Here is a 24,391-nt window from a genome sequence, read left to right as displayed (position 1 = left end):
AGGATGCTTCTATCAGGATTCATGCATACTTCTGTAAAATATCTCTCTCAATGAGTCATAGGCAGAAGCATGCCCATGTCATGGACCTAAATGCTTTATGGCAGAGCTGTGATTTGATATAGCAGTCCTATTGAGATTTTCCAAAGCACTGACCTTCTCTGACCCATCTGCAACCTGAATTCCCACTCATAAGTTACTGAAAGAGACAAAAGAGCTAACGCCTGCTGTAAATTATCTACACACTCCACAGACTGCAGTAAAAACCTCTGTACTTAGGTCTCACTGTAACTACAATACTCATCTCTTTTTTTTCTTACTCAAATGTTTATTGTGTATGAAGAGCTTTTGTCAATAATAAACATTATGGTTACTAGTTTCCCATGTAATTTTGTTGTGCCTACAAAGCTGAAGACATTCAGAGATCACAGGTGAAGCAAAAACATTCCCCCCTGCCCCTGGAGCTGATTGAGTTTAAGCAGTTTAAGATGAATCAGACATTTTAAGGTTAATTTGAAATTATATGAGACTGCTTCATTTCTGGAAGCATTCAGTTCAGCCATTCTCGTCTGCGTTGGAGAAAGGCTCTGGAGGATTTTCCCAGCTCAGAACATTTAAGCACTTTACAGATTTGTTTACATTTTGAAATTAGCTTCAAAGAAAGCAAGTTTCTAGGAATGTTAGGGAAATCTGTTGGGAATGAAGGGTGAACTCCAACCAATACAGAAGACGAAAGCAGGAGAAGATCACATTTCAGGAAGTCCTAATTGTTCAGTGTTTCTCTAACAACTGTGGCCAACATGAACTACAGTTTGAAATCCTATATAAGCCTCAAAATCTCAGTGCATTTTATCAGGAAGGTAATATTTTCAGTGGGGAAAGAAAAAAAGAAGAAGAAAACCACAAAAACCCTACCCACCCTGTAAAATACTGAAAACGCACTCATCCTGTGCAACAATTTCTTCCAAGACAGAAGCCCGCAGTCTTTCAGGAGCTCCAAGGATTCCAAAAAGCAATCCACAACTGGAATCACAGCTTCCAAATTGTCTATTAGCACTATTTAAACCAATTCCAAATGACTTTTGTCTGTTAGTCCAGTAAAGGTTGGTCTTGAGTTGAAGAAAAAAGAAAGAAGCCAAGACACCTGCTTGCACTCCCATCTCCAACATACTTGACACAAAGACGTCAGGAGAAGAAATTCACCATTTGCAGAATGCTCTGAAATCTTTGGAACAGAGCTGATAGCAAAAAAAATAAAAATAAAATAAAATAGAAACCAGAAGGCTATCACCACTCATTAACCTCCCTTGTAACTGATCACAGCTGATACTCTGAGATCCTAATTCACCAAACCAAAAAATTCTGGCAGCTGAGGACCACTTCACTTAAAGGGCAACTGTGATGCGTAAAAGAATAACACAGCTAAGAAGCATGGAAACTGTCTGCTCTCCAGTGACAAGAAGAAAGCTCAGCTATTGGATTTCCACCCAAACATAGCAATCCCATGAATCAGAAATAGATGTTCCACAGCGTCATTGCCTCAGCTACACAACACACTGTACAAAACCAACAGCTTAAAGCAGTATGTAATGCTCAGCTCATGACAGACATTTATTCATCTCAGAACTAAGAGAACGTGTTTTCTGGACTCTCTTGGAAACAAAGTCCTTTCAGACAAAGCTGTTCCCTTAAGAAACAAGGAGCTGATGAGCTGTCACAGCAGCCCTCACCTCCCACCCCAACGTTAACTCATACCCACGTATGCTTTCCAATATCCCACCAATTGAAAGCTTCAGTTGAAAATGGCTGACGATGTTTATCCCTTCACAGTTGCTCCCATGGTGCTTTACCGTTGTTGGCCAGCCAGACCAGGAACACGGTCTCAATTTTGGGAGAAAACACAAGGCAATTCTGCAGATGCATTTTTCTCCTCTAAATGACTTTGCTGAAAAATAAAGCTAACACTATCATCACTCTCCAGAACAATTTCAGTTGACTTGCTAGGCAAAGAAAAGCACTCAAAAAGGAAAAGATTAGCAAACCACCACATTTCAGATGTAACATTCAGGAACAGAGCTGACCTAGCAAGCTATTTTAAACAGCTTCTTGAAACAGATAGCAAAGCTTTCCAAAATTTACATTTACATACAGATCATAAAATTCCTGCAACTGGAGCTGTTCTGGCCAATACTTGTACCCAGGAAAATAATCAAGCAAAACAAATGTATGTTGTGTTGAAACAACTATGGAACATTTTCTCCCAGCATATCTTATTTCATTTATTTAAATTTTTCTTGACAAAAAAACCTACTTTTGTTCCCTCTTATTCTGAATCCAGATTTTATTTCAACTTGCAAGTAAAAGATAGCAAAGGTTAATAGAAAACAACAGGTAACCCTACTAGAAAAAGATGAGAAGAGGCAATATATTTGCCAGATGTTGCTGTGTTTTAATCCCAGACTTCCCACAGTTCTCTCCGGGGATGTGAAGTTCCAACCCAAATCACAGGTTCGGTGCAGTAGTTCCACTTAAAAGACATTAATTGAAAGAGAAGTCAAAACATTCATGGTTACTCCTGACAGCTGAAGCTAGAACTCCAGAACACTGGCAGAATCATACCTTCAATTTCTTTTTGGCTAGAAACCCCTCCTTTAGAAAAAGATTGCAGTGAGCATTTAGTGAGCTGCAGAAGGAAGAGCTGTGGTAAGGACAGTTACTATGGTTTAGCTCCAAGTTTGTTGACTCTGTTTAATTGCAGTTTATGATCCCACTCCCAAGAGAGCAGGAGTTCACATGACAGCTTGTGCACTGCTGTTACCTGATTTCCTGACATTAACTTGTGCTGTATTTGCTTTATTTATTTTTTGGTCAGGGATACACTCCTCTTTTTTTTTTTTTTTTTTTTGGAGCATTAGATACAGTTGGCAAAGGCTCTAATGATGTAGTGAAAAGGGACTGATCTAGATCTTAAAGACTACTTCTCAGTGTGTTACAAATACTCTCATTTTGCTCTGCAAGTGCACTACAGCAACAGCTTCTAACACGTTCAGCTCCCATGAATCCAAAGGACTGAACATTTTGTTGGTTCTGACTAAAAGTTTAATCTTAGACTAAACGTCAGTTGACGTGCACCTGTAGGATTCAAACAGTCTGCACGCTGCCAATTATTCACATAAAAGAGCAATCAGCCATGGGAAACATACTGCAATAGCAGTGTTGCTCATTTCCTGGTATGTGAAATGCTGTACTTAACTAATAAGTAAGGGAGACGGCGCAAGTAAACCCTGTTTGATGTTAATTGACTATCCCTAACCTTCAGCACCCATACTAGTGCCGTTCCTTGCCATCCAATATGCTTGTTGTCAGCTTTTCCTTTAGCACCAGTTGCTAAGTGAAATGTCTGGAAAAGTATTTCAAAAGCTTTGCACTTTCTAAAGCATCCCTAGTAAGAAATCACAGGCACTTGTATGTGGGGATAGGCTGAGCTATAGGTACCAAGGGTTGGCTGGCTTGGTTCCCACTTGCTTTCACTGCCTTCAGGGACAGAAGCAGCTGCAGCTATTTTGTCTGCTGTGCACTAACAAAGACAAGAAACAATCTCTGTTCAGACACTTTTTCCAATAACAAACTAGAAATTAGCTCTCACTAAACTACTGTTCAAATAGCAAACTTCAGACTCCATACAGTGAAGATTAATTCATTCTTCTAAAACACTATCCCTGAGATATATCACAGGCTTTCATTCTGATGGCTGACATTCTAAAGAGGTTCTGAATTAAATTATTTGCTAAAACAGGCACTGTCTGGCACCATGTGAGATTAGTTCTGCTCAGCATGCACTTGGGATCATGAACTGTAAAAAAACCATAAATTCATGAGCTAAATATAGCACATTCCAAATAACTTACTGACACCTTCCTGCTGCTGTATAACACTTCATGCAAGGACTTCAGTGCACTTCATACCAGTGAATTAAAGGTTATTTTAGACTGTTTTTGGTTGTTTTTTTTTTTTGAGAAACAGGGCTCCATTTCCCCAATTAATATGATTCAATGTTCTCTGATCTTCTTTTGCAGGATGAATGATAACCCATTGGAAAAAGAGCTGCATTTTTATGCCATTTTTGTACCACTTTAGCAATTCAGAGGGTTTTTTTTTCCTTGAATGAAAGGATACCAAACTCTTGTCCAAAAAGCTAAGTAAAAAATGTCTCAAGAGCTTCTGTCTTGTAATCCATTTATCGCACTAGCACTGCACTTCACAAAATAAGTAATTTCACCTGTAGAAGTGAGCTGCATGTATTTATTTTTCAAAGGTCTACTACAGCAAAATATTTGCCTCTCATAGGTGAAAAGTTCACACTTAAGTATCTGCATAAACACCCTCAGCCTTAGAAGCACAGATCTCCAGACTGCCTTGTGCAGATCACCAGATTTCTGCCATGGCACAGACTGCTCACATGAAATGCTTAACTGCAGGTCAAACCTGTCAGCACTGCACACACCCACTTCATGGAAATTAAAGGCTATTATCATGCTGGCACTGGAACAGAAGATTTTAACACTGACCAGTACATACACAACATTAATGGTGCACTAATTCATCTGGGGGTGACTCCAGATGAATGGTTATTTCCAGTAATTTAACTTGGTAGGCTCTATCCACACTAAGGAATGTATTTATACCCAGGCTGAAGCAACAGCAATGTAAAATATCCACGTACTGTTGTCAGAAAGGCTCACAAGAACTCCCTAGATCCAATCAAAAACCAGTATCTCTTTAATACAATGACTTGTGTGACTGGTCACTGATCATGGAGTGGGAAGACAACCATAAATGAACAAAGATGAAAGAGAAGGAATGTATGTATCACTTCGTGTGAAAACAATGCTAAATGAAGCCCACTGCAATATTTAAGATATTAACTACCCTTTCATTCTCAAACAATATATTCTAAATTGGTATGCAGGCATACAGCTTTAATCTCAAAGTCTTGCCATTAAATACAAATAGTTTCCTCTAATAATTTGTGATGTAAAAATATCTGTTCTTTGTTGCAGTTAATTCACACTGTTTCACTTGGTTTTACCACTTCCATTGCACACCATCTTTTTAATCCAAAAACTCAGTACGAAAAATCAGTTCTTCAATTATTCAGCTAACTGCTCTGCCTAGCAGCTCATGTGAAACATGAGCATTTTCTTATTTGAAAGTAAGAAAAACTTTAGAGCAACAGAATTACAAAACTGCCTCCCAGTCACACTACACTGTGACACAAACCCCAGTGGCTCTGGAAGCAAGCAAAAAAAAGTTTGTGTAAAAGCTGCCTAAATACCTCAAGTCTTACCTATTGTATTATGTCCACATTTACAATACTATGACAGTACATGCTAGGACATGAAACACTAAGGAAAATGTGTAGGTGTAATAGCCTACTAGCCACGTGAATGCCTTGCACAGTGACTGATCTTGCTAGGTTATAAATTAATGCAATCATAAAAATTAACAACATATAATATTTCACAAACCAAGAAAGAGAGACTTATTTGTGCAAGTGTCACATTCTCTAGACCTTATTTTGCAAAGTAATTTCTTCTATAGAAGTAGAGTCAGGCTGCTTTATGTTTGCCACAAACCCATCTGAAATATACCCAGGATATGAGAGTTCTTCCTTTCACTTTGCCATAGCTGTTTTTATTGAAGGTCAGTGACAAGCAGGAACGTCTCCTTCTCAAAGGAGAATAAAGGACCAAACACTCATAAGGGAGTGCCACTCTGAGGGCATCGTTTCCTGTGGCAGAACAGAGAAGCCTGAAAGTTGTTTCTAAACTACTTTTAGGTAAATAAATAAGTGCATAGATCTGTCCTCTCTTCCTTCGTGGGTGTTCTGTATGGAAATCAAAAGCAGCAAGAGCTTCTCCGGAGCTAGAAGATGAACAACATTATATCATCAAAACACAATGTATCTAGTCAACCACCTTCAGGCTGAGCTGCAAAGCCCCGCAAGCAATCTTTACATATAAGCAACTGCAAATAGTAAATCCAAAAATCAGCAGCTCACTCACACACCAACACTCCCAGAGGACGATTCCAGTTTCCCTGAGGATGTTCAGATGTACAAAATTTAGGATGCTGAGATAACTGGTTTCCATTTAGCATTACTCAGGAACACCAGGTCTCTTCAAGAGAATGCACTTTCCCTCCCAGCTGTATCATTCAAAACGCAGAGTTCTGAAGTCAAGACTCAGAAAAGAGTCTACACCTCCAAATGGGAAGTTCTGAAGCACAGCCTGTTACTACATGAGACCACCACTTTGAATCATAGGTCAGCAATTAATTCATGTCCTAGAGTGCTACACACAGTAAAACCTGACTGTGCCCCACCAAAGCTGTTTCCTGCAGCTACACAAGACACACATCTACATATAAGCTGAAAATCTTTTAGGAGGCAAATGTGTAAGTACAGAAAATGGTGAAGAATGTGAAAACGTCTATTTCACACTGCTTTAACTATGCAACGCCCCAAGGGTGGTTCTTAATAATTTTATTCATGAATGCATTTCTGTATTTAACATGAGAATCGAGCCCAGGAGATAAATGTATAGTTCAAATAGAACAAAGGGCTGCATACCTTACATAATCTCATCTTTGGTGCTACTCAGTGCTTCCAAGCCTTACAATATGAGAAATGTACTTCTGCTTAATAGAATACACTATCCTGTTTAGGCTAGAGAAGTAACTCCTCCACCTAGTCAGACAAAACCCTGGGAATAAAAGACAGTGTGAAGCCATCTGATCCCTATTTCAAGTGTGTAGTGTTCTGAATAAGACAGAACCCTCCCTGCCACTGCCAGAGAAATGGATTTCCTTTTCTAAATACTAAAGTGACTACAGTAAGAAAATACTCAATCACTTAAAAGCATATACATTGTAAGACTTCTTACATTTGCATAAAGAAAATTAATGAAGAGAAAAGCATCAAGACGTATTTTACCTGGACATCATAGAGAGCTACAATGTTCTCATGCTGAAGTTCCTGTAGAAGAAAATATTTGCATTATGGAAATAGCCCGTGCTCATTTTAAATGCAATATGTCAGGTAATGCTCAGAAAGCTGTTTTACAACCGATGGTGGAAATCTTTATACAATATATACAAGTTATACAATATACTCACAGGTCATATACCATTTGCTTCCAGAATTCATTTTCTATGTGTTGTTACAGAAAGTACTACAGCACAAAATCCTTCAGTGACTGCTTAATTTATAGTCCAGCACATTTTCTTGCTTATGGGAGTAACCAACTACATTATTTTCAAGCCAAACTTCTTATTTTACAATAACATGAAATTCAAGCCAAATAACAGCAAATAACAACTTGCATGACAACTTGTGATTATTTGAAACAGCTTAAAACAAAAGTATCCCTCCTTGCTAAGCACTTGCAGCATATTAATATACCCAACACTACTATTTCTAGCATGTAACATGAACTAGAGTACACATACTAGTATATAAAACAGAATTCATTTCATGAAGCTTAGAAACAGCACAAACATTCATATCAGCACTAACTACTGCTGCAAAGCTATGTAAGATGAGATGTAGCGAAGTTCAGAGTGGAAAAGGACAGAAGAATACCTCAGGAGATGTTTCCATAAAACAGAATTTCAGAATTAAATGATGTTCTGTTTTATTTTCTTCATTATGGCCAACCTAAACGTCTAAAAGTCAGTTAACTCAGAAATGGGAAGATTGCTCCAGGAATCACATTCAGCATGCCAGTTTTGGTTCTCAAGGTATCTCTGGCAAAAAATGAAAGATGATGGATGACAGAATCTCTGCTTTAACTTTTGTTACAGGGACTGCTTGGGAAAGATGTGACAGCAACCATCCTGAAGGACAAACCTTTCTGTACGTGCAGTAAGTGGAGCACAGACACTGTTTCTACAATAATCTTCCACTTGTAACAAAAACATGCCCTCAGTCTGCTCTGAGACCATTTCCAGAACTTAAGATCTATATACTGTTTTCTTGGCTCCTTTAATTCTGGATTTTGTCTGAAGCAAACAAAAGATGCAAAAGACAAAGCAACAATCACAGTGATAGAACCCATGACCCAAACTAAACTGCATCAAGTCTCTTTTCAAGAAAAGCAGCTTTAAAAATCACTGCAATTAACATACCTTTAAGATTTTAATTTCTTTTCCAAGTAAGATTTGTGACTTTGACAAGTTCTTTTTGTTAATGCTCTTTATGGCTACTTCCCAATCAGTTTTCTGCAAGCAAACAAACAGAAAAGTATTACCAGCTTTAATTTTTGACTTCATCCACTAACAAGTAGCTAGCAAAGAGCTAGAGAAAAAATCAGCAACATCATCCCTACCCTACCCACCACTGATTACTCCATCACATGACACCATCGAGAACTATTTCATTCCTCAGTAGTTCAGGCAGCTATTAAAATCCAGCTGCTGCCAGACGGCGTTTTCATGAGTTCAAAAGCATTAAAAAAGCGATTACAACATAAATAATCACATCCCATTTGTCCTTCAGTCCCCTCCCAATGACGAAGTTACTTTTATTCTTCTTCAAGGACTTCCCAGCTTCAGTTTTCTTGATCTCCACAGCTGAGAACTACACGAGCTCTTGGGTTTTGAGTAGAAATACTGTCTATTTGCTGCCTGAACTACTGAGGAATGATTCTTAACAGAATCATGGAATCATTTAGGTTCAATAAGACCTTTAAGATCTAGTCCAACCGTCCACCTACCACCAATATTGATCCCTGAACCATGTTGCTATGTACCACATCTACACATTTCTTGAACGGTCCCAGGGACAGCGAGTCCTCCACCTCCCTGGGCAGCATGTCCCAGTGCCTGAGCACTCTTTCTAAGAAGAAACTTTACCTGCCATCCAACCTGAAGTTATTTGTAACACATTTATTTGTAAGGTAGAACCATCTCTGTTAGCCTCCAAAGTTTCTAACGTTCTCCTTCCTGCTTGCACTGTGTCCATAGGAGCTGCAAGCACTCTCCCAACGCTCCAAAAGGCTCCAAGAAGAGGTTTGCTTTGTGGAAGTGCAGCGTTCGAGACGCCAACCCCAGAATAAACTCACACAGCACCGAGAAACCACCACGTATCTATGAATATCCAGCAGGAAACCGGACCCCTCCGAATTTCAGGGATCCTCAGCCCAACCCAAAGGAGACAATTTCCCATCAGATCCTTTCCTCATCCGGCGAGATAAACATGACCTCCCGACAAACAAAGGGCTCAGCCTCCCTGCAGCTGCACCTCTCCGCTCGCCCTCGCGTCGGGGAGCGACCCAACAGCTGAGCACACAGCTGAACTGCTCTATCTATTTCTCCAATAGAAATAACCGCGCACAGAGCTCGGGAGGCAGCAGCTCTCCGCAGGCCGCGGCCTCAGGCCCGGCCCCACCGCCCCCACCCCATCCCACCCCGCGTCCTTTTCATTTTCTACCCCCCACCCCCACACCCCAGCACCGCAGTGAGGGCCAGGGGTGCTCCTCACAGGGGTTGTGTAACCGCCCCATCGCTGTTTACCTTACGGTGGCGACCTTTGAAGACCACAGCGAAGGCTCCGTGTCCTATCAGGTCCTTCTTGCTGTACTCAAAGTCCCCCACCGCCTCCATCCTCCCTCGGGGGTGGGCATGAAGCCCCGAGACAGGGAGGGAATACGAAAACGGGTCGGTTCCTCCTCCGGCCGAGGCAATACAGCCGCCTCAGGGCAACGGGAGGCGGAGGGGGAGCCCGCCCCTCTGCTGGGGGGCAGCTCCTCTCATCGCGCGGGGGCGGCCGCACACCCCCGGGCCGAAGGGGCTCTGCGGGGCGTCTCCGAGGCGAGGGGCTCCGTCTGGCATGGGGAGGGCAGAGACGGAGGGGAGGGAAGCTCTCAGGGGAGGCACACCTGCCGTCTCAGGGCCCGCTCAGCCCCCCCCGCGCCCTGCCGCCGCCCGCCCCCACCGCCCCGACAGCGCGGGGGCTGCGGGCCCCCTGAGGGAGCGAGCCCTGCCGCATGCAGCAGGGCGGGGGCAGGCACGGAAGGGGAGCGAGAAGCGAGGCTGCGAATCGGGGTATCTCAGGCCGCCTCCTCCTCCTCCTTCCAGCGCTGCCGCTTCTCCGCAGCGGCCCTAGCTCCGACTGCCCGCACCTCCGCGCCGCCGAGCGCCTTTTCTAGGCCGCAACGCGCACGCTCCGCTCGGCTCCTTCCGCCGGCGGCAAAGAGTGCCTCACCCCGCGTAACCCGGCGGGACCCCTCCGCCGCCGTCACCTCACGGCCCCCGGGCTCGGACATCTCCGTCCCGGCGCCAGCGGGAGCCCCGCGCGGAGGGCGAAGTCGAGTTCCAGCCTCTCTCCCTGTGCGTGGAAAGAGCTTTTAACGCCGCTTGCGTTCCCCTTCAGCCCCACCTGCGGGGAGGACGATGCTGAGGGGCCGCCGGGAGAGGAGCGGGGCCCCGTGGGGCGGCTGTGCCCTGAGGAAGCACGGCAGGTAGGAGCTCGGCCCGGCTCCCTCGGGCCTAAGCCGAGGAGCTTAAACAGAGGAGGAACGTGAGGGAGAAACGCTAATAAACACAGATGCTGTCAGGCAAAGGCGCTTCCCGGGTTGCTCGCTCCCTTTGCACAGTGAACGGCCGCTCGTTTTCCCCTCAGCTTTCGCTTCCTCTCCCTCCGCGTTTTGCATCCAGGTTTCACCAGATGATCCCCACCTGCCCCCATCCCGCTGGCACTGCGGTCGCTACGCAATGATGAACCCTCCTCCGCGCTGCCCGGCCTTTGCTGCGGTGCATTTGGCTGCACTCGGTTACAGGCAGCACGCTTTGTGATCTTGCAGGGTCAGGGCTGTCACGATGGAAGGTCTGCACTCAGTGCTGCTAGATGGGAATAGCGACCGAGCAGAGTTATGTAGTTATTTCTCTTATTATTCTTTGTATCTCGCTTTGCTTAGTGTAACTCAAAACCAGGAACTTATGGGAGTGGTGTGCCGTGTCAAAATCTCCACAGCAAAAGACTTCTCCAAAGGCAACAGACCTGGAAATAAAAGTATTTAGCAAGAGAGACTTAAGGGAACATTGACAGCTTTATGAAGGACATTTTAAGCCCTAAAATTTATGTTTAGGCATCAGAGGAATCGTAAGACACTATTTTTTGCCATGGAGAAGTAAAGGACTTCATCAGACCCTCAAAACCAAATCCCACTTTAATTTCCTGAAATTCTGAGCAAGGTTCCTTTGTGGCATTAACCTATCAAATAAAAAGTGAAGCTGACCAAGTAATTTCAGCAGCTCAGAACATCACTGCGGAAGAAAAACAAGATGTATAAATATTCCAAGCTAATCATAAATTAAGGTGTTGGTAATAACACGAACACTTTCTAGCATGAATTTACAATGCCCCTTTAAAGCCCAGAAAAAACCCACAAATCTCAATGCGTTAAATATTCTGACTCAGGAAAGGATTTCCCTCAGAACTGGCTGTTTTCTGCTGTCCACTGATTCTCACATTCAGTATCAATTCACCCAGTATCAGCATGCATCTTCACCCCAAAAGTCTAACTCACACGCTGCATTTTTATGGAATATAAGAAAATTTTTTAGAAAGACCCCTTCTGACCTGAGAAAGCCACTTTAGGAATTTCTAAGCCACCCACTCTGCATTACATTTCAAAAATGAGACACATCTCCCTTTGATAGCAGCATGCCTGCCGTCCTTTCGTCCTCGTAATCAGGCTGGAGCCCTCAAGCAGGTTTGTTTTAGCACAGCAAGGACAAAACAGCAAGGAGCAGCAAGGAGGTTTGACTGGAATAACTAAATACATTGGTGTAACATTGAGATTTGAACAGGATCTGAAGGACTGTGAGATTTGCATACAGGTCGCTCATTTGAACTGGGCTAATGATTATTTTCTGGGGGAGTTTCTAGGTGTCAACATTTCTGGTGCTATCAGACTACAGCGAATCTGTTTACAGACAGCACTGTCACTTGCTTTTGCTGCTGAAAGAGGATGGATGTGGAGCCAACTCTATTTGCCCACCTCTCCTAAAGGGAGCTTAATTACTGGAGATGTTGGGAGAGCAGTGCACAATAGCCTGCAGGGACGGGCCTGCTCCTCCCTCCCCCATGGAATACACACAGCAGCAGCCCTGCAGCACTCAGAGGGATGTACTGTTCTGCTCTGACAAGCCATGCATCAGGACAATAAATTATCTGCTGGGCTCAAAAAGCGTGGCCAGGCAATGGGCACCAGCACTGTGGTCAAACAGACCACAGCAATTCTTCAAAAGCACAAAGTGCTGCATGCTGAGTTTATTTCTTTAATATCATACTGTGCAATAGCAGGAGCACATTTATACAGCCCATCAGCTAGCTGCAGCTCAGCAAGGACAACCAGCTTACGGGGTCAAGGAAAAGAAAACATAGAATAACATTACTGAAAATGCATTTGTGGCTCTTCCCTGGCTGCAGTACATTGGTTTGGGCAAATCAGCCCCTGAGATGTGGGCTGGGACTCATGGGATCACAAGTGGCAGAGATCTGGGAGGGAGTTAGCACCTTCCAAGTTGCTTGTCTGAATACACAAGAGAAACACGAGGAACTCCTGCCAGATGAAAGCACTATACAGAAATCACTGTTCTGAGTTTCCGTATCTCCTTTTATCCTCAAAAGCCCTAATGGTCTTTACAGTAAGCTCTCTCTGCCATACCACCAAAACAGCAATTTCTGAGAGAGAAACACTAGCTGAACGGTGCCCAGGCTGACCCAACAAGAAGCAGAGAGAAGAAGACTGCCTTTCCTAATGCTCATGTACAATAAAGATGATGCTTATTTTCTTCCTGTTCATAAGATCTTTTCTTTTTTGCATCTCTCCCCAGGCAATTAGTATGCACATGGAAGTTAAATTACTCATCAGGAAAAATAATCAAGGAATCAGCTGAGTCGAGGGGAACAAGAACAAGTAGCTGCAAGGAACCAGGATCTGAGGAACACAACTTGCACACCACCTAGCCAGCATTCCTACCTGGGTAAGCAGAACACACAGCCCTGAGAACAGTTTTCAGAAGGATCTAACCCAGGCTCTAACCCAGGCACAGCCTACTTCACTCCAAGTGCCTCAGTTTTCTCCTTCCCTCAAGCATACCTAGGAAATCAATCAGAAAGACCCTTTTCTCAGAGGACTGGCATGCTTCTCAGACCTTATCACCACTGTCCACCTAACTGGGGATTTCAAACGATATTAATGGTGACATAAGGTGAACTATCACAGCTTTTAAAGGAGAAAGTGTCAGAGGGGTTCTGTGGGAGAAGCACTGCGTCAGCTAGATATGCTTGAAACCATTTTTACAGTATCAGTGAAAAATAATGTCCTTCTGGAAGCACATGCAGGTGGTACTTAATAAGAAACCTGAGTGAAACTGGAGTGAAGTACAGGAAATTCAGTATGTGCCACTATCACATAGTCTTTGAAAACTTCAGGTATTATGGTACATATTTTTCTTAAGAGTTAACTAGGTGGATATCTGAACAGGTACAAAGCAGTCAGAGAGCTCAAGCCTATAGTCTAGATTTGTCCTTCAACAAAAAGTAATGTGTTCCCCATTAATAACAACACAAACCTGCAATTCTAAAAATTAGCTAATTAAAGCTCTAGTCATCAAAGAAGCGAGGGTGACCAAGTGCTACTTTGTGACCTTTCAAAAAGGAGCTGCCCTGAAGGGAAAGGCAGCAGCTGTTTCCCAGCACATAGGAGATGTCAGTAAACAGCAGAGCAAAGCCCAGGAAATGCTGCTTTCAAACAAAACTGGGAGGAGTGCTATGGGATTGCTTGGGAATGCAGCTGGAAATGGGCCAGCACTTAGAATGCATGAAGGCTGGTACTGTATAAATGACAGAAATAGGAGCAGCTGCTTAGATAGGAAAATACTGTTTGGTATGTGTGAATTCCTCACATGGTATGATTCAAAACCTACCCACTATTAGGTCAAAAAACAATTCTGACTGAGAAAGCATATTTTGGTGTAAACTTGCAGGCCCTTTCTTCAAAAGTTCTCATTTTCCTTTTGCACTACCAATGAGAAGGTGAGTTTAAATCAGGCTCTGTTTTGTGCCAAATATCACAGAACTGAACTCTAAAAGGATGGCAGGAACTAACCTATGTCAGGAGAGGGGCCAGAGGGCAAAGCAATGGCTCTGGTTTGGAAACTGGATGACAAGGAAGTGGTCAAGCACAACCAAACTTGGCCTTGCAGGCAAAATCACTTCCCCCAACTTGGATAAATCACCACTTCTAACACAAAACACATTGTGGATCCGTGGGGCATACCGACCCTGTACAGTGCCTTGCAAGAGGCAAAGAACAATGCTCTTGCCACAGAAAGAGCTGCAGAAGGTGCCACTTTCAGCAAGCCAACATGGGACAAAGACAGTGCTGACCTCAGGAGGAAGAGTTGTTTCCCCCTATGAAACCTCGTGACAGACTTCTTGGCTGTGATAGAAGCTTTGCCAGCCACAATTATGCTCCCCTCCTTCCCAAGGGCACGTTAGCCTGGATGAGGCAGAATTATCAGCTACAATTTTACATCACTCTCCTCCCTAACCTTTACCTTAGCTACTTTTGAAAGGCTTTGTTTATGCAGATGGATGTAACACGACCTGCACTTCCAGCAAAAATCAACTAGAGGAAGCATATGAATGAAAGAGCAGGTACAGGATATTAAGTTCTTCCCAAAAGACAGAGCAACAAAAGGAACCACAACTCATGTTTTCAGTCATACTAAAGAGGTAACGTTTTGTTCCAGGCTTTTGCCGACCTGAACACTTGCACAGATGCAAATAGTCATGGCTGCAAAACTCTCTTAATTATGCAAAGCAATCCTGTCAGCAGGAATAAAGTTCTAAAATGCTAAAGTTCTACAAGTGGGAGACAAACTCATGAGCTGCAGTAATCACTGGGTATCAACCACAGTTTGAGCTACGCAGGATGCTCTGGTCTTCATGCTAACTTGCTGCAATGAAATCTGACAGTATATTCTCTACTCCTTACTAATCACATTCTGATTTTCACTGTTTTATAACCATCGTGGAAATAAAATTTAAATCCACATCTATTTGTCTCATGCTTGTTGGAAGACTGAACTGACTTATAAAAAGGCTCACAAGCAAGCTTACAAATACACTACCAATAGTGTGAATCCCTCTTACCCACTGGGCAAATAAATACACTTGAGAAATTCCAGAGCGCCAACTCTGTGCAACATAAATTTTGCCATTTACTGAGACAGCCCCAGCCCTGCTGTCAGCACGTATCCAGGGCAAGGGCCATACAAAACATGCTGCTCCATCTGTCCCCCTCCCCACCCCTTCCTTACTTCCTCAAGTCAGAAGTGGAAGGGAAACAAGCACCCTGTTCAAAGGCACGGCTAATTCATTTTCCCATTTCCAAGAGCCATTGAGACCTGAGAACTCTAAGCAGCTCTTGCAGCTATTTGAAGTTGATGCCTGCTGCACTCAGGCCTGAATGGACAGGCGAATGGGTTAGCTGCTGTGAAGAATCACTGTCAGATAATGCTTGGCACAGCTCATGGGTAAACAGGCCGAGTGGAAAAGCAAAACCTTACTGGAATAACGAGAAGCCCTGAGACCATGTTCTCAGCAGATCTTTGTCCCAGGCATGCAGCCGAGCACAATTCTGCACTGTAATGATGTGGTGTATTTTCTTCTTCTCCCTCTCTAAAGGTCACAGAAGGACAACCCTTTCTGTTCCCACTAAAAGCCTTCTTGCACGCAGGATTCTTCACATGGCAAGGAAGAACATGACGTGCCCCCACCCTGTGCTTTTCCCTTTCAAAGGGTGAAGCTACTATAAGGCTGAAATTTCAATAAAAAGGAGGTTGAGATGGAGGCAGATGAGATATCCTTCTTGTAATGCTCAGAGGAAAATGATCCTGCAAAGCACAGCTCTTACTAAGAACTGAAATTAAAATTTCCTTAAATAAATATAAGGAAAGAATCCATGAGGGATAGCAGCTGGCAGGAACAAGGAGGTGTGTTCAGGTCAGCCCTTGTTGTCCATTGCCTTGCAGGTCCTTCCAGACAGACTGAGTTGATGGGGCAGGCCAGCTTAGGACAGGACAGGTGGCTTCACTTTGCTGGTCCTATCTACGCCATCTGTGGACAGAAAGGGGGGTGTTGAGATGCTGTGTTCTGGCACCAGCACTGCACAAAAATGGCACAGCAGGGACCAGGTTCCTGTCAGTTGTAGTCAAACGGCAATCAGCTCACAGGAATTTGTCTGTCTGCATAACTGTGAGACAGAGCAAGAAGAGAAAGGATGGCTTTGACCAGGTGGTACAACAGTTCCTTCACTTCTCTAGGCCTCTGAAAGACCCAAAATATCTCAGTTAAAGTTCACAACTGACTGCTTAGTTGGAGGACTCTGTTTTCTAGTCAACTCCTAGAGACAGCAGCAGCTCCTGCACCGAGGGAGGTCAGATCTCTGGGCTGGAACATAGCCCATGCTGTGCTCTCTGCAAGGTGAGATCATATCCTAAATCCATGCAGGGCTCTACAACATAACTGCAGCTTTGAAGGACATGTGGAGTGGCTGTGACTTCCTCTATGGAGGGACCACAGGTTACTTACATCCGTAAACACTTATCCTTCCCTCCACTCGCCACCCTCTGTCCATCTGGACTCCAATCTGTTGCAAAAACCTAGTGAGTGTAAGCAGAGACCCAGTTAGTCCTGCAGTCCAGGAAAGAGCAGTCACCCCCACTTCCAACATCCCAGTTTGACCAGATGCTCACCTCATCTGCATGGCCAGGAAGATCAATGGCCAGTTTCTTTGTCTCTGCATCCCAGACCTTCAGTGTGCTGTCACTGCTCCCACTCACCAGCAAGCGGCTGTCGGCTGACCAGGCGATCTGATACACAGCTGAGACGTGCCCTCTCAGCGACGTCAGGTACCTGCAGCAGAGGTGGCATGACCAAGCTGACAGAGGAGCAGGCAGACACGTTTGTCTCAAACCCACTCTTGTGCTGCCTTCATGCTTTTTCATCACAGAATTATTATTTTCTAGCTGCAGTCAAGCCCTGCCACGGGATGCCCAGCACACTCCAGTCCTGTACACACAGTGCAGCCAATTGATAGACAGAATACACTCAGTATGTCCAAAATCCCTCCCAGATAGGCTCAGAACCTCCTAGAGGACAGGCTCTTCACCTCAATTCCTTTACCACCAGCAGGCAACACTGCAGCCTCAGGTGTGTCCTTCCTCTCTCTAGCTTAACAGAAACGTGACTATGCTTAGAAAGACCACTAAATTGCTGACACAAAACCAGAGGAGATAATAGGTAGAAAGACAGAACAAGGGGAGGACTGCTGCCCCAGGAAGCTCATCAATACTCTGTCAGGAGGTTAAAAGCTGGATTGCAGGGGCATCCAAACACCAACAGCATCACTCATAGCTACACAAATTTCTATCATCCAAAACAAGCTGTTCCCTGGCACAGGCACTGTTTAAACTGGGTCACTACAGTGTACAACACATAGGTGTCTTCAGGAGAGCAGTCAAGTGGAACATCCCACCCCACTACAGCCACGCCTGCCCCAGAGAACCATCCTTGCAGCAGACAGCATGTGCCACTTGGGCGCAGTACTGCAGCTGGGTAAGAGCAGAGCCACACACACCCAGCCAAGCACAGACCACGCAACACGTGAGGAGCCAGACAAGGAACCTATCAAGGACAGAGAGTGACAGCATGAGAGCACAGAGGGAGCAGATTGTCTTTGAGATGCTGAGCACACCAGGGAGTTGCTGACAATGACAACGGGGAGCTGCTGATCTCTGCATAAACTCTGCATTACACACAAACCCAAACACCACCTCTGTAATAGAACAAAAAAAACTCACTTTCCTGTTCTGCCCTCCCAGAGTTTTATTGATTTGTCAAAGGAAGCACTGGCTATTATCCGGGTGTCTGGTGAGAAGAGGACTTGGTTAATCAATGCCTGGTGACCTGTCATTCTCTCCAGTGGCTTCTTGTCTTCTGCTGGCCTCCAAAGAAACAGTGTGAAATCATCTGAACCTGAGACAAGCCTTTCTGGTCCCTGGCCCTGAGAAAGGGATGAAAGAATTCAAATTTTGTACATCTACTGCTTCCACCAGCATTAGTATTATAAACCACAGCAAGGATAAACTTCATAATGGGACTTACCCTGACTTTATCATACCTCTGCTGTGCCTTGTCCTTCAGTTCTGCCACTGGAAGAGAGAAAGGGAGAAGGGTAAGAAGAGAGACTGGAAATCGTTGGGCAAAAAGCAACCTTATAACCTTGCAATGCCATATTCAGTCCTGGCTTTGTGGGCCAAGCAGACACATTTGTGACTGCTCAGCCTATTCCCCTGTGCCATTTTGAACCCAAAATGGCCTTTCCAGCTCCCAGACTGCTCAACTCCATGCACACACCAGAAAGATCATGGCTTCCAGCATGAACAACATCAGCACAGAGCACAATGGCAGCATTAAGAAGAGCTGTCAGGTTTCCCTGTCATCTCCTCCACGCTCCAACACAACACTGCACTTACAGGAGCCGCTCATATCCTGTGGGTTGATGGTGGCTTCAGCAGGCTCAAAGGCACCAGTGCGGAGAACATAATCAGTGCTAAGGGCCATGGTGTTCACCCAGTGAGCGTGGCCTTGCAAGGTGCGGCAGAGTACGCCCTGGAAACAAAACCACTCACTTAGAGAGGGACAGGCAAGACAGATAGGCAGATAACTATAACCTGTGCCAGGGAGAGCAGGCAAAGTTGCATTCAGCCCCCTCTGCTGACAGGCTGCAGGGCTACCTGCCCCACTTACATCCTGGCTTCTCCACACTTTGATTGTTCTGTCTTGCGAGGAGGAGTAGAGCAAGCCATCGCCGCCCCACTTCACGCAAGTCACCGACTGCGTGTGGCCTGTGAGGATTCTGTCACACCTGCCCATCAGCGTGTCCCAGATGCGGATGCTGCCATCCTTGGAAGCACTCGCCAGGTAGCGGCACTCTGGGTTTCTGAGTAAAAAGAAGACAAAGTCCATTTGCACAGTGCACACATCTCCTCCACAAAGATCTCCCAGTGTCAGCCCCAGAGGATTTAAGGACTCACAAATCAATAAAAGACAACTTGGTCTTTTGGGTTAAGACCAGAGAGAGGCCAGGCAGTGGGCTACAGAGAGCCAGACTCTGCAGACAGAGAAACAGCATGCAGATGCATCCTTCGAAACCGACTGCTGGGCTGCACCCTGGAAGCACTGATCCAGTACAAACCTGGCTCCCGAGCCTTCAGTAATTACTCTGTTATTACAGGAGGCAGTTTTAACCCGCTGACTTATAGGAGACCACAAATTGGAACCTTCCCTGGGCAAGGAGACCTCCTTAAGCAGCACAGACCACCAGAAACAAAACCATGTATAATATCCCCTGTCTACACCATACTTAGTCTGGCAGAAGATGTGCTGGCCTGCAATCCAAGTGACACAGAGCTGAAAAGTCCATCCCTTACAGCTCAGGAAGAGCAAGCTGGACACAGCTGGAAGCTGCTGGCCAGCACCCAGTGAGGACAGTGGAACAAAAGGCCCCAAGTTCTTTGCACAGCATTTATATCAACACCTTTTTAATAACTCACTCCAAAAGCAGCAGCAGTTCCCACACCTCCTTGGGGTAGTGACTCCTATAACCACTGGCACTTTGGCCCCAGTAGGAAAAGGACACTCACTGCCTGGCCACATTGGTGGCACAAGGGCAGTGTGGGGCTGAGCAAGGGCACAACCCATCCTTTTGTGCAGGAACTGAGCACAGAGTGCAGCCAGCTGGAAACAGGGAAGTCAAGCCCTGGCTGGGGCATCTCCCTCCTCTCCATTTCCTGATCCTCCTTTATAATCAGTTTTTGCAAATCCAATTAATTGTTTGCTGGAGTTTCCTACTGGCAAATTCAATTTACAGGGCTCTGCTCTGACAGGACCCTTCTTTTTTCTTCCCTTCATTGCTATAATGTCTTGGGATTATTGGCTACAACTGCCCCCCTCCACTCATCTCTCCCAGCCAGAGCTTTAGCTGATTGGGATAAGGAGCTTGCACAGTTAATCAGTGCCCATGACAAACAGATGCAATCAAATGCAGGAGGTCAGAAAGGGAGCGCTTTGCAGAGGCTGAGCTCAGGCTCCACATCCACAGGCTTTCCTGCTTCCAGCTCAGCACTGTGGGCAGTTGGTGCAGCACTATGAAAACATGAAGCAGTTTCCATCAACAGGTCTCACATTTACAGGAGGGTGAGGGAATCCGAGGCGCAGCTCAACAGCAAGCAGCAGCTGGGACTCCACAGCTGGATGCATTTTTCCTGCCCCACCTTGTGAGCCATTTCTTCTGAATACACTCTCTCTCTGCACGCCATAACAGGACAAAAGGCAAACAAGAGGAACACCCTTCAGGTCAAGCTCATCTTTGCCTTAAAAGTAAAGGGGGAGGAAGGCAGGGCTGGCCCCTCACTTACATGTGGAGTGGCTCCCAGCACAGACACGTGATCCACTTGGAATGGCCAGTGAGAACACGGCCGATCTGATTGCCAGTGGCTGGATCCCAGAGAAATATCTGCCCAAGAGAGGAAGCAAGAGGGCTGTGTCAGGCCACACATCATGTGAATCTCAGGGGTGGTTTGGGCTCCATTTAGAAATGATAAGTGCCCTTAGTCTTGTGGGGATTTACAGAGCAGGAAGGGAGGGAAGCAGGAGAGCCGGATGCCTTTGCTGATCCCAGCCACAATCAGCTGACATCTCAAAGCATGAGTCCTGATCGCCTTCCTCTATGCTTCAGATGTTGCTGCTTCAAAAACATCTGCCCCAGCCCAAAAGCAATCCAGCTCTCCAGAAAGCCAGCCTGAGCCTTTACAACCTGTGCCAGAGGGCTGGTGGATGTTTGCAGAGCATGAAGAAAGCCAGAGCGGGCTAAATGCTACTTATTATCGGATTCTGTGGGTGGGACACATGCTGGTTTTCTGTTGCTTTTTCTCTCTCTCTATAAATGCTCACCAAAGGAGCCAAGGCATTAGTCATATGCTGCAAGAAACCCAGAGAAACAACGAAAACAGAGCAAGCAGCTCCCTGGGTTAGATTAAAGCCAGAACCCGCTTGTTTCTTTGGGCTCATATCACAGTGGCCTCACAGGGCAGCTGCTCAGACCCTGAGCCCAGGGCAGAAGCACTCAGCAGCCGCTGTCCTCACTCCCAGGCTGTTCAAAAGTCAAAGCAAGCCAACATCTCACTGCAGCCTGGCAAGCTACTGACTTGTTTTCAATTGTGCCCACCTGCTCCTGCTTCTCCAGGCATTTCTGGAAGCATGTTTAGCACACAAGTTTTGCCCCATAACTGGTGTAGGTCTCCCCCCAGAATTCCTGAAAGAGGGAATTTAGCTGTGTCTGAGCAGGAGCATGATGAAACAGGCTGCTGCTGCGTGTCTGGGTCACACACACAGCCACCCCAGCTTGGCTGAGTGATACCCCTTCAGGCTCCAGACATCTCCCTCGTGATGGAGCTGTCTGCCAAGGACCACATACAGATCCTGGACTCTTTTCTGTACAGAGGGAAAAGTGTCTGCCACAAGACAGCAGGGCTCTTGCGGTGAGACTTCTGCAAAGGCAACAGCACGCTGCCTGGCACAGCTGAGACACAGGCCAGTTCACAGACACTACAAGCTACCACTGTGACGTGCCAACACTCAAAGATTCCCTGGGACACTGGGAATCCTGCCCTGAACAACTAGACACCTGCTTGCCCCAGCTGCTATAGAAAGGAAGCTCTCATCGCTAATAGCCTGGAACCCATTTACCAGGCTGTATTTCTGTTCAGAACAGGGCTGCAGAGGGTCTCCTGGGCAACACCCCTCCACGCTCCCCTAATCACTCCAGACCCTCTGCCAGGGTACCAAGGGACCTACCTGGCTGTTTTTGCAGCCCGAGGCCAGCTTCTTGCCATCAGGTGACCAAGCAATGCTGAGCACCCAGTGCTTGTGACCTGGCAGAGAGAGCACAAGCAAGCGTGAGCAGAGAGCTGCACCCAGCAGTCCCTGGTGTCCCAGCAGCCACAGCAGCAGGACAAGAGCAAGGCAAACCCTTCACACTGTTCCCAGCCAGACCTTCTTCCTCTCAGCTCAGAGGAAAAGTGCTGTTCCCTTCCCCAGAGGACAGTCCCAGCCCACGCAGCTCACACAGCACCCAAGGTCTGCCCTGTTTGTCCCAGTGAGTGGGACGGGGCCCTCCCAGGACACCCTGCACCCACCTTTGGCTGTGAACTGCGGTGTCTCCGTACTGAGGTCCCAGAAGCGGACGGTGGTATCTCCGGAGCCGCTCGCCAGGTACCTGGGACAGGAGGAAGACGCAGCATGAGCGTGGTGCCCCGGTGGCTGCTGCCGTACCCCACCCACAGCTGGACCCTCGTACTTTCCCGTGGGGCTGAAGGCGACGGAGATGACGGCCTCGGTGTGTCCCTCCAGGGAGCTGGTGCAGCGCGTCACCGCCCGCACCCTGAACACGGCCTGCGGCTGGTAGATGATGTCGAGAACCTTCTCCGTTTCCACCGCCTGCCCTGCCAAGGTCTTCTCCAGCGAAACCACGATCTCAGCGTCGTGGAAGAAGAAGGCCAAAGGCACCGGCTCATCCTGGAGAGAAAATTGCACGAGGGATAGCGGAGGGCGGCCCCGGGCGCCAGAAGCTGCAGCTGCCCGGGCCCGGCAGCCTCACCTGCTGCAGGAGCGCGTTGCACACCAGCTGCAGCTTGTCCGGCGTGATGCTGACGGGCACGTCGAAGGGGGAGCCGAGCGGCTCTCCGGCCTCATCGCGGAACTGGATCAGCAGTCGCTCCACATCCTCCGTAGGCTCCATGCTCTGCGGGACAACGCGCTCAGGGCCTGCGCGGCGCGGGAGCAGCTCCGCGGCGCCCAACTCCAGGCAAGGACAGCCCTCGGTGGGGAAGCCCCGCGGGGGGGACACCGGCAGGGATCCACCCGGGAGGCCGGAGGAGCCCGTACGGCCTCGCCCCCTCCGGCCTACTCCGTGCGGACGCAGCCCCTCCGACCCACCCGGCCCCAGTCCGCTCCCGCCGGGTCCCACTCACCGCGGCCATGTGCCCCTGCGCCCCACGTGGGCCGGAAGCGGCCGCTCTGCGCTGGGGGGGAGGGAGGGGGAGGCGCTGGGCGCGGCGCTGCTGCCCCCCCGCGGCCGGCGGTGGGAACCACGGGGCCGCGGGTTCGGGACTGCACGGGTGCGTTCCGCTTCAACGAAGCTTCTCTGGGCTGGAGAAAGATTCAACCCTGCCATGCAAACTCGTCACGAAGCAAGCAATAAATTCCGTGTTGTCCGCCTCGTCTGCAGCGCAGCTGCTTAAAGAAAGCACGATTGGAGCCCAAACCTGGGGCCTGTAATCTATAAATGTGATCTGCTAGGAGAGCCGAGTAGCTGCTGACTTCTGAATGTGGTCCAGATGGAAGAAAGAAGCAACAGTGGTGTATGCAAAATGGGTTGTGGTTCAGGTTTGTGCACAAGAAGACTCGGCTTTGTGCACGTAGTTCAGTAGTGTTGTAGGACATGCCATCTGCACGCTTCCCCACCACACTTGTGATCACACAGCCCAGCCCAGGCTTGTGAGCAGCCACAGTTCCTGGTGTGCAAACCTCAGGGCACGTCCCTACCCCACCTAAGGAAGGAATCCTTCAGCTCTTCACACTACAGCAGATCCAGAGCTACCAGTGCTCCCTTAACACGCAGGCACACAGTAAACAGAGCCACAGAGCAATAAGAACTCTGCCTTCCCAGAGACCTGGGTTTTCTCCATCAGCTGTCCATCCACCAAAGATATCAGTACACAGGCACAGCAACAGTGAGACACCAAACACAGCCCCCCATTCAAAAACCTGCTTTACAGTTATAGACATGACTCCTAATTTGATGTCATCCTGTACAAGATTAAGAAACGCTTGTAAATGGAAAAGGCAAACATCACAACTTCCTTTGTGAGCCTCCAAGACCTACATTAAAAAAAAATGTGAATTCAAACCCCATCAAAACAAAGTTGACACAAATTTTAATATTTATATATTTTAAATCAAAACACAATTAAATATAGTATGCTTTAAGTACATGAATACTTGGGCATGAGAGAAATAAGAGGTGGTACATAGTACCAAAAACCTATACACAGCCTTTTTTGCCTTTTTCTTATATAGACAATACAGTGTCTCTCTATACAATCAAATATTGCAACAGAATAACACTTGCTAGTCAATCAAAAGATGTGGAACACTGGAGATGATTCGAGTTCTTTCGCAAAGTGATTTTTTTGC

At 46.6% G+C, this 24,391-nt stretch overlaps 2 protein-coding genes and 1 long non-coding RNA gene across 5 annotated transcripts in view; 1 reads left to right on the top strand and 2 right to left on the bottom strand.

Moving 5' to 3' along the window:
- ULK2 (unc-51 like autophagy activating kinase 2) overlaps positions 1-10,154 on the bottom strand; it is a 34,220-nt gene extending 24,066 nt beyond the window's left edge. The window contains exons 1-3 of one of the 2 annotated variants that reach the window (XM_065731986.1): positions 9,571-10,154; positions 8,185-8,277; positions 6,992-7,033 (exon numbers count right to left, since the gene is read on the bottom strand). In XM_065731986.1, coding sequence (XP_065588058.1) covers positions 6,992-7,033; positions 8,185-8,277; positions 9,571-9,660 — 225 coding nt within the window. In that variant the 5' untranslated portion in view covers positions 9,661-10,154. Of the gene's footprint in view, positions 1-6,991; positions 7,039-8,184; positions 8,278-9,570 lie in introns of those variants that run through there. The other variant, XM_065731987.1, reaches the window with a different exon arrangement.
- Positions 10,155-10,492: 338 nt separating this feature from the next.
- On the top strand, positions 10,493-15,918 carry LOC136045824 (uncharacterized). The gene is made up of 3 exons (XR_010621931.1): positions 10,493-10,517; positions 12,898-13,047; positions 14,659-15,918. It is a non-coding gene; the product is annotated as an uncharacterized LOC136045824 (long non-coding RNA).
- Positions 15,919-16,145: 227 nt separating this feature from the next.
- NLE1 (notchless homolog 1) lies at positions 16,146-23,189 on the bottom strand. Of its 2 annotated transcripts, XM_065731983.1 has the most exons (13): positions 23,167-23,189; positions 22,794-22,937; positions 22,494-22,711; positions 22,333-22,412; positions 21,992-22,068; positions 20,554-20,651; positions 18,884-19,076; positions 18,610-18,745; positions 18,239-18,285; positions 17,935-18,137; positions 16,828-16,987; positions 16,664-16,734; positions 16,146-16,189 (listed from the first exon to the last, which is right to left on the bottom strand). In XM_065731983.1, the coding sequence occupies exons 1-13, from the start codon at positions 23,173-23,175 to the stop codon at positions 16,177-16,179; spliced, it is 1,449 nt and encodes a 482-aa protein (XP_065588055.1). In that variant the 5' UTR covers positions 23,176-23,189; the 3' UTR covers positions 16,146-16,176. The 2 variants fall into 2 exon arrangements, with proteins under 2 accessions (XP_065588055.1, XP_065588056.1); XM_065731984.1 differs by lacking the exons at positions 20,554-20,651; positions 21,992-22,068; positions 22,333-22,412; ... (1 more) ...; positions 22,794-22,937; positions 23,167-23,189 and adding an exon at positions 20,321-20,410.
- Positions 23,190-24,391: the final 1,202 nt, after the last annotated feature.

The sequence above is a fragment of the Cyrtonyx montezumae genome, unplaced genomic scaffold (assembly GCF_038088225.1).
Source record: "Cyrtonyx montezumae isolate F1298 unplaced genomic scaffold, pur_monq_1.0 scaffold_15, whole genome shotgun sequence".
Lineage (NCBI taxonomy): Eukaryota > Metazoa > Chordata > Aves > Galliformes > Odontophoridae > Cyrtonyx > Cyrtonyx montezumae.
The sequence above is the reverse complement of the archived record's forward strand: the minus strand, read 5'-3'. Positions and strand labels throughout refer to the sequence as shown.